At 35.0% G+C, this 9,157-nt stretch overlaps 1 protein-coding gene across 2 annotated transcripts; it reads right to left on the bottom strand.

Annotated features, from left to right (window-relative positions):
• Positions 1-139: 139 nt before the first annotated feature.
• LOC149907575 (uncharacterized) lies at positions 140-7,373 on the bottom strand. 2 transcript variants are annotated; one of them, XM_090102599.1, is made up of 7 exons: positions 7,213-7,373; positions 4,466-4,602; positions 2,220-2,484; positions 1,916-2,127; positions 1,617-1,845; positions 889-1,163; positions 140-611 (listed from the first exon to the last, which is right to left on the bottom strand). In XM_090102599.1, the coding sequence occupies exons 1-7, from the start codon at positions 7,226-7,228 to the stop codon at positions 384-386; spliced, it is 1,362 nt and encodes a 453-aa protein (XP_089958725.1). In that variant the 5' UTR covers positions 7,229-7,373; the 3' UTR covers positions 140-383. The 2 variants fall into 2 exon arrangements, with proteins under 2 accessions (XP_089958725.1, XP_089958726.1); XM_090102600.1 differs by lacking the exons at positions 1,617-1,845; positions 1,916-2,127.
• Between the last annotated feature and the right edge of the window lie 1,784 nt (positions 7,374-9,157).

Raw genomic sequence — 9,157 nt, 5'->3', positions numbered from 1 at the left:
TATTTTTAGTACTTATTTTTACATAAACCCTTTTACTGACAAAAGTTATTACATATAACATAATTTAAGTACGATTCACATCGCCATTATCTTATTGCTTGCAATTTTAATTGCATAAGGATCAGAAATAAAACAAAGCTTTGTCTCAACAATTTATTTAAAATATACTCAGTGATGACTACGTATAATGCTGATGCATGCATCCGTAATAAATAATTTATAAAATAGCGTGAAAAATATACATAACTTAAGTCTTATTATTTGTAGTAATTGCATTAACAAGCTCTTCAGTAGCTGGATTAGGCGCGATTTAATAACGTTCTACACCCAAACCAATAAAAAATACCTAGGTATTTTAGTGGTCTGCGGTTCTACATAGTTGCTTAGGCGACCAGGACTTCATAATCGGGGAAACCGAGTTCTTGTCCAGCGAACGAGATGTAGCATACACCGTGGGATTGTTGCACCTTGCCGGTGGTGATGCTGCCCTCATGGCGCACTCTGCCGATGAACAAGGGCTCACCGGCTTCGGTCTCGCCGCCGGGGAACGCTCCCGGGGGAAGGTTGGAGCCGCTGGTGGGCACCCAATTACCGGGACCACCTACCAGAACCTGCAGAGTAGATTAAATTAAAAAGTGGTTCCAGTATTTTTCATTTGCAGGTATTTTATTTACATTGATTGTATCTAGAGTAATAGTTCTTTCACAGATAAAATGAAATTATCACCATTTTTCACAACGATTGCCCAACTAGTTACTCTCTTTTGTTAAATAAGATAATGAACTGCTCTGTAAGTGAGATTAAAATTCATTAAAGCACGTGCGATGTGCCTGACTCACTTATCTGAAATATGCCAAGTGAATTTGTCACTCCATGATTTATACGTACTTGATATTGAGGCTTTCCGTGTTCCTGTCCACCCCACGGTACGTAAGCGCATCCGTGTGAAGATACCACTTTGCCAGGGAGCATCGCACCTTCATGTTGTGCCCTAGCTACATATAGAGGTTCACCGGAGCAGTCTTGGCCACCGACGACGGCACCAGGGGGCACTTGGCCGGAATTAGCGTCCACCCACACGCCAGCTCCTCCAACGGGAGCGACGCCGGGGTAGCCGGGAGGGGGACTGTATAGAGCCGCGGCTGATGGGGCAGATGGAGGCACTGCAATTTCAAGATCATTCGTTGAGGAAACAATTCAATATCGACAGATTCACGATGCATGAGGATATAAACAAAAATAAAAAGAAGTAAAAAAAAGTATCAATAAGTAATAAAACGGAAATTGAAGATATGTTACAAGCTATTAACATCTGGCTGTTAGAGTATTCAATGCCGGTAGCTATATGAATTAGTGACTTGCAAATTAAAAATTGATAAAGCAGAGATCGAAACAAAATGTACCCAACAATTAACATCAACATACCACAAAGGCCGAACTCTTCGAAGTAGTTTTGTTATAAATAACAATAAGAAGACTGGAAAAATTACGATTTTCTATTGTTCCTATTTACTGTTAGTTATACACACTGTTAAATCGTGAGTATCTATAAATACAGTGGAATTTATATAGCAATACAAATTAAAGCGATCATTCCAATAATTAAAACACTCAACGAATTTGTTCGGCGCCATTTTTGTTGAAATGACGGATGCGCCAATTGCCCCGAGCACCCCAACAGGTGCGGATACCGAAATGCGTTATTGGGAATGGAGCCGAATCGGTCCAATCCATAAGAACTTGGCCTGAGCTTCCGTCACGAATTGTCAATCTTCCACAGCGCCATTCGACGATGAACTTTTTAAACTCGTTGACATTCATAATACCCGGAGTCGGGACGGTCACCTACGGTAAGTCACAATTATTATTCTCGATTCTACAGAAATGAATCGCCGACAACAGCACATGCCACTACCTTTTCAGGTTTTTGTTTGCAGTATCTGATCACAGATTTAGTGTTTTCCCATCCTCCGAGGATAATCTCATAGATTGGCTCGATTTCAGCAGGCGCAGGCGTCAGACAAATGTGGCAGTTGTGAGGACCACGGAAATCCAGTTCTAGAGTGCCAGCGGCGACTGGTCCGAACTTATATTCAAGGTTGTCTGGAGTATTGAACTCAGCTCCATCTGAATAGATTGGTCGTAGTATACATATACATAACATGATTTTGAATACATTTAGTTGGGTACATTTTGCAATTTATTTTGTTTAAAAATACCTTCGATTTTCCATGTGCCTGTCGCTCCCCAACCGGTGCACACTCCTACGAAGGCAACTGGGAACGGTTCAGGGTCGGACCAGGAGATGAAGGGAATGGCTTCGCCTTCACGGCCAGCTGACACGATGCCGCCGTCCCAACGCACCCAGAAGCCGCGGAATTCACCACCGTTCACGATGCCAGGTGTTTCAATTTCAACTTTGTCTGGTTTCGTCTTGTTTCTTCTGATGACACTCTTTGTGTTTCCCCATCCTCCAATGAAAATCTGAAAGCAAATAATTTAAATATAGTAGTACATAATATTTGCACTTGAATATTATAATTCTCATCCTGCGTTAATCGTATGTTAATAAAATGATAATCTAACATTCTTATACAATTCTTGTGTCGCAGTTTTTGATCGCTTGAACGGCTTGACCTCATGAAATTTTCTGTGCATCTGTAGGAGGATCGGACATCTATTTTTGATCCTCCTAAATGATAAGAGTAAGGCAGAACAACGTTTGCCGGGACAGCTAGTATTAGTCTAAGATCCCGCTATACAACGACCATCACCGAGATGCTTATTTAATGAGACGTATTTTTTATGTTATTAAATATGCCAATAAATATATCCTATATGGGTTGCCTAACAAATTTCAGTCCAGAGTATTTTTAATTAATAATTTAAAAAAAAAATTTTTTTAAACATTGCACCGGTGTGATTATTAAATAAATTTGATACCAATCGAAAGTTTGAAGCCCATAGAATATGCAAACGTTAGGTTGCCTATTTTTTTCCGGTCACAACCACGGGTTGCCAGGTGTAAACAGGTAAATCTATAGGTACTAGCATTTTGCTACGGTCTGATTATTGAATCAAACTTAGATAAAATGAAAGATTATTTCATAAGGAACACGGTGGTATAGGGTTGCCTGCGAAAAATCAGTCCCGAATTACGGTTGTCGAATTTTAAATAATAAAATATCGAATATCGGAATAATTGATTTTGATGATGAAACTTTTGAAAACTGTGCATTAAAGTTAGCTTTTCGTAAAAAAAAAATTTTAATACAATTTTGTTGAGCTATCCAGTGCGTCACTCCAATTTGTAGGTTATCATACCACGTGCTATAAAAAAGTGACTGTTCTGAATAAAAAATATAACGAAGAATTTCTTAAATTTATCGCTGAACTAGCGGTCCGCCCCGGCTTCGCCCGTGGTACATGTTTACGTTTTCTCTACATAAGAACCATCCTCGTACTTCAAGGAATATAATAAAAAAAGAATTATCGAAGTCGGTTCAGCCGTTCTCGAGTTTTGCGCTTACCAACACATTTTGCGATTCATTTTTATATATAAGAAAGATATCCAGTAAGTACATAATAATTGAATCTTTAAAATTATCTAAGCTAATACATCTTCTATATTTTTGTCATGTTGAAGTAATTGCTAGTAAAACTCACTTATGGTTTTGTTAATTTTCGACACACATATTTTTTTTGTACCTACTTACTTTACTTAAAAAACGGTAGTTGAAAATTGAACAAGAAAATGTTCTGATTTCCTTTTTTTTTTGGAATAATTAAATGAGGATGTTTTAAATCAACTATTCTTATCAAAAATTTTTTAAAATTTATAATCAAACATTTTCATTTAATCGCAAAAATTGTTTTTTTTTTAGAAGCATACCGATGTATCTACTACTGAAGAAGAACCACAACAGTTGAATCCTAGTGTCGATTCCTGTGCTACAGTTGCTGAGGATGAAACGAGTAATGTCGTGCGATATTTTATTATTTAAAATTCGACAACCGTAATTCGGGACTGATTTTTCGCAGGCAACCCTATACCACCGTGTTCCTTATGAAATAATCTTTCATTTTATCTAAGTTTGATTCAATAATCAGACCGTAGCAAAATGCTAGTACCTATAGATTTACCTGTTTACACCTGGCAACCCGTGGTTGTGACCGGAAAAAAATAGGCAACCTAACGTTTGCATATTCTATGGGCTTCAAACTTTCGATTGGTATCAAATTTATTTAATAATCACACCGGTGCAATGTTTAAAAAAAATTTTTTTTTAAATTAATAATTAAAAATACTCTGGACTGAAATTTGTTAGGCAACCCATATAGGATATATTTATTGGCATATTTAATAACATAAAAAATACGTCTCATTAAATAAGCATCTCGGTGAAGGTCGTTGTATAGCGGGATCCTATACTATATAGTCATATAAAATGAAGCTCTTTTTTACCTCATACATCGGATTGGACTCTTGTGGTCCCATTGTGAGAGCAACGTGGGCATCATTAGCTGTACGAACTTTGAACTGCACGGAGCCACTGGGTACAGGGAAGAACTGGTATTGGAGATTGTCCTCCGTAGCCACATCTGCAATTTCAATTAATCTATATTTTACAAAGGTGCATATAAAAATAACTGTAATAATTTATTATAGTATTCTATATTGTTCTTTTTAAAATTGCAATGCAAAAGAACGTGATATAAAATCAGTATTTCTCACGTTTCATATATTATTATCGACCATTTCATTATTTGCAACTACTTCCTGCAATCCATATTTGTCACAAGTTTTGCCTTAACTGTGCATCAGCTCAATTAGAATTCATTATGAGTCAATTTTAGTATTCAGCTCAACGCAGTAGAAGGTACGCAGTGAACCTACACGATTTAGCCAACTCAATTATTCTTCCAGTGTGCTTTCGATAAATATACCGTTCCACGTACAAATTGTCATACGAGTCGCATTACATTCCAATTCAATAGGTCTATATTTATAAATAGATGACTCCCTCGATATCAAATAGCTACATGAGATTTTCTCAGGCAAAATTATTTTTTGAATACTCCAAATCGTATGTAAGTACATAACTCCTTTTAACTAAGTTATCTTCTTGTGAAAGTTACGTCAAGGCCCCAGCTATTCCGGAGATTGACTGAAGCAAACATACTCCTGACCAATTTTAGTATGGGCGTAGAAAAGTTGCCGTCGTAAACTTGCATCTTTTCTACGCAACATTCTTAAAAAGTAGGTAACTAGACTATTATTAATTAGGTACATTATATTCATACAGACTTTAAATATGAATAGGTCATCTATGCTACGGTGCTACCTACCTAATGAAGAAAAGACTAGGTACTTTCGTCTTTCAACAACAATATTTTGAAGGCCAAGGTTATTCTCACAATTTTATGTAACCTTGTATTCAGATCGGTCAGCAGATTATGCTGTTTGTTTATGCAAAAGTGGTTAGTAGGTAGGTATATAATCGAATTATTAAATTATCTTGGCTCTTATAATTATTGTTTATAGGAGCAATGGATTTGTTGTAATTTATTTATTATATGTATATAGGTACAGATACCTATTCATAAATAAGTAGGTAATTAATAAATTAAGTTTCGTTTCGAAAAATTTTTAACGATCGTGACACATCTAAAAGATAGGTTACTGATCGTGGTAAATTTTACACACGATTGTACCTAGTTAATTACTTACTATAATTATTATTAATTTACAACTATCTTATTATCCACGAAAACGCCCCATACAAGAAAATTTACGTTACATAACGTTTGTGTACATACTGTGTACACAAACATGTTATTTATACTACCTACATAGTACCGGCATACTAAATAGGGCCTGCGTTCTTCGCTTCGTGATGATGTCATCTTATACAATCGATTCATAACGACCTTAGTGTCAATTCAATAAAACGAAACCAATTTAATCTGATGTATGGATAACCAATTCTTTTCATCTTAACTAGGCTATCCGAGAAGATTACTATAATACCTACAGAAAATGATGGTAAGTACGTAGGTAGTACAGGTGTATGTAGGCGGTAAAGTTAATTGTCCCTTTATATTTCAAAATCTTTTAAAGTAATTTTCTATTATCTGTTTAAAAGTAAGTAGGTATTACTCAGAGGTATTATGTATCCATACATGCATACAATTAATGCAATTACCTATATGTACTTACCTACTTCGTAAATTAATATCACATTAATATGAAGGTCGATGTACGAAGAGGAAAAGTACCAGATCAACTTAAAAATGAAAAGCAAATAGGTAGGTACCTAACTTACGAATTTATATCATTACCTACATATTAATTATAATAACATTTAAGTACCTACATAATATATTACCTATTATGATCTTCCAACAGAATCTTAAGTTTCGTATTTTTCAAATGACTACATACCTACCGAGGTACCTTCCTATTTGTAAAACAATGTAAAAATCTCACGGATTAAGTAATTATATTAATTAGTAGACAGAAGGTAAGTACCTACGTATTATAATAGTCATGTAAAAGTAGTGACAATAGCAAAATAATAATATGATCTCATTGTTAGCTTCAATCAAGGCTTACACATTACAATTATTATTATTACACCTACTTCACATAGTGTCATTCATTTGTAACGGCTACAGCAAGAAGCTATAGAGTAGAATTAATAACAAGAGATGAAATTACTCTAATGTACTAATGTAGGTGAACCTACCTAGGTACGCACTACGCACTGTAGCTGTTATTGCTATTGCCTACTAAAAATATTTACGCTGTTGCTGTGTGATGGAAGAGAGTCCGATCAAAATAGATTTATAGCTTCCAGAAAATTAAAATACTTATCCCACTTGCAATAAAGCACATAATCCTCAGACATAATCACTATCCTTTAAAAATATTATTTTTCTATTGATCCTAACGAATCGGACGCCGCATCACCACACCCGGCTTTGGCCTTGTGCCAAAATAACACAAAATACAAATAGGTAAATAGGTATTTTATATACTTAGGTAAAATCAATTTAAAAAGATCATTTTTAACAAAAACTGTCAGTAGCGTCTAAGTATTTAAATTACCTAGGTACGTAAATTTTATGCCACACGGTTATATTTTATTTTATAAAGCTAATGAAAATAATTTTACAGCAAAGCAGGTTTAACTGTTTATCGTCACTTACCTAAAACGTTGGCCATGATGTAAATGAGTAATTAACAGTACACAAATATATTTAGAACGTTGGTTCGGCGTGAGGTGGTTTCCTATACTGAGACGCTATTTCTCTGCGACTCGCCGCACTCCGCAGGCTACGTCGGATGATGTCATACTTGCTGCTACTATTAAAATGTTTTTCGATCGTCGGTATAGAGTTCAATTTGCAGGGGTATTATCGTAAATGGTAGGTGAACCATGAGATAATATAGCCGCACAGTATTTTTTTGACCCTTCTTTTGCGACAGCCTAATTTTATTGAATGAACGTATGGATATATACATGACAAACGCAAGAGTAAAACTCCCATGAAGCTCACTATCATACTTTTCGAAAAAATGCAATCTGAATAAAAAGTACCGGTTTTTTATATAATTCAATTTTTATTTTTTATTAATTTTTCTACCATTATAACACATTTTTTTGCTTTACGAGCGTCAAGGCTAGCCATAGGGCCAATTTTCGATCCATTCGGGGAAGAGCTGTGACTTCGCAATTTCGAGATAATCGCATAAATAACAAAATTTCATTTCTTTTTTTGTGACTGAACTTTTAAGAAAAAGCAAATTATGTTTACTTCAAAAATTAGTTATATGTATGGACTACTGCCACAAAAAAAAACCAATTGCGAAAAGAGCGGATTTCGCGAGATATTAATTTCTGAAAAAGTACCGGTACTTTGACGATTTTTTGGTATAAAATCCTAAATCACACTTTATCAATATTTTTATTTCATACTTTCATATAAAGGTAAGTAGGTACCCCAATTACCATTTTTTTTTCTTTATTTATATATACTTATACCACATTATACTATGAAGAGGATCACATAAATTTGTAAGTTTCCTTGTTTGTAAATTTGTTATTGTTGTTTCATTTGTGGCAATTAACTGTGGTCTACCGGTAGACTCAACGAAGTTCGGAATTTTTTGCAGAAATTTAGCCAAAAAATATGTAGCTAATTACAACTGGCACCCCATGACGACGACAATGCACAAAATCCTCATTCACGGCCAAGAAATTATAGAAAACTCGGTACTGCCCGTAGTTGTTTTATCCGAACAAGCTGGAGAGTCCAGAAATAAGTATTGGCGATATGACCGCGAACATCACAGCCGAAAAGACGACAGAAAACACACAATGGAAGACTTATTTCATACGGCATTGGAATCGTCCGATCCAGGTGTATCAAATACACGTTTGAGTATGCGCCAAAACAGCATTAAAAATTGCCTTTGCCCTCTGCTGTTATCGAAATGTTAAAACCATTTCAATTTAATGAAGAAGAAGATGAACACAACGAAGAAGAAGCAGAATCATATTGTACTGAAGTTAAAGACAGTTCACTCATTCTAACAAATGAAAATGACATATTTTTAGTTTAGACATTTTCACATTTCATTTCACTCCCTTAGACTCCCATGCTACATATTTTTTCCTGCCAAATCCGAGGTCAAGTTTATTTTAATAATTTTACAAACAAGGAAACTTACAAATTTATGTGATCCTCTTCATAGTATAATGTGGTATAAGTATATATAAATAAAGAAAAAAAAATGGTAATTGGGGTACCTACTTACCTTTATATGAAAGTATGAAATAAAAATATTGATAAAGTGTGATTTAGGATTTTATACCAAAAAATCGTCAAAGTACCGGTACTTTTTCAGAAATTAATATCTCGCGAAATCCGCTCTTTTCGCAATTGGTTTTTTTTGTGGCAGTAGTCCATACATATAACTAATTTTTGAAGTAAACATAATTTGCTTTTTCTTAAAAGTTCAGTCACAAAAAAAGAAATGAAATTTTGTTATTTATGCGATTATCTCGAAATTGCGAAGTCACAGCTCTTCCCTGAATGGATCGAAAATTGGCCCTATGGCTAGCCTTGACGCTCGCAAAGCAAAAAAATG

This window comes from Colias eurytheme, chromosome 6 (genome assembly GCF_061535395.1).
Source record: "Colias eurytheme isolate Ceu_HAF_F1 chromosome 6, ilColEury1 Martin Lab GWU primary, whole genome shotgun sequence".
Taxonomy (NCBI): domain Eukaryota; kingdom Metazoa; phylum Arthropoda; class Insecta; order Lepidoptera; family Pieridae; genus Colias; species Colias eurytheme.
Note: the sequence above shows the minus strand (reverse complement) of the source record. Positions and strands in the feature narration are given on the sequence as shown.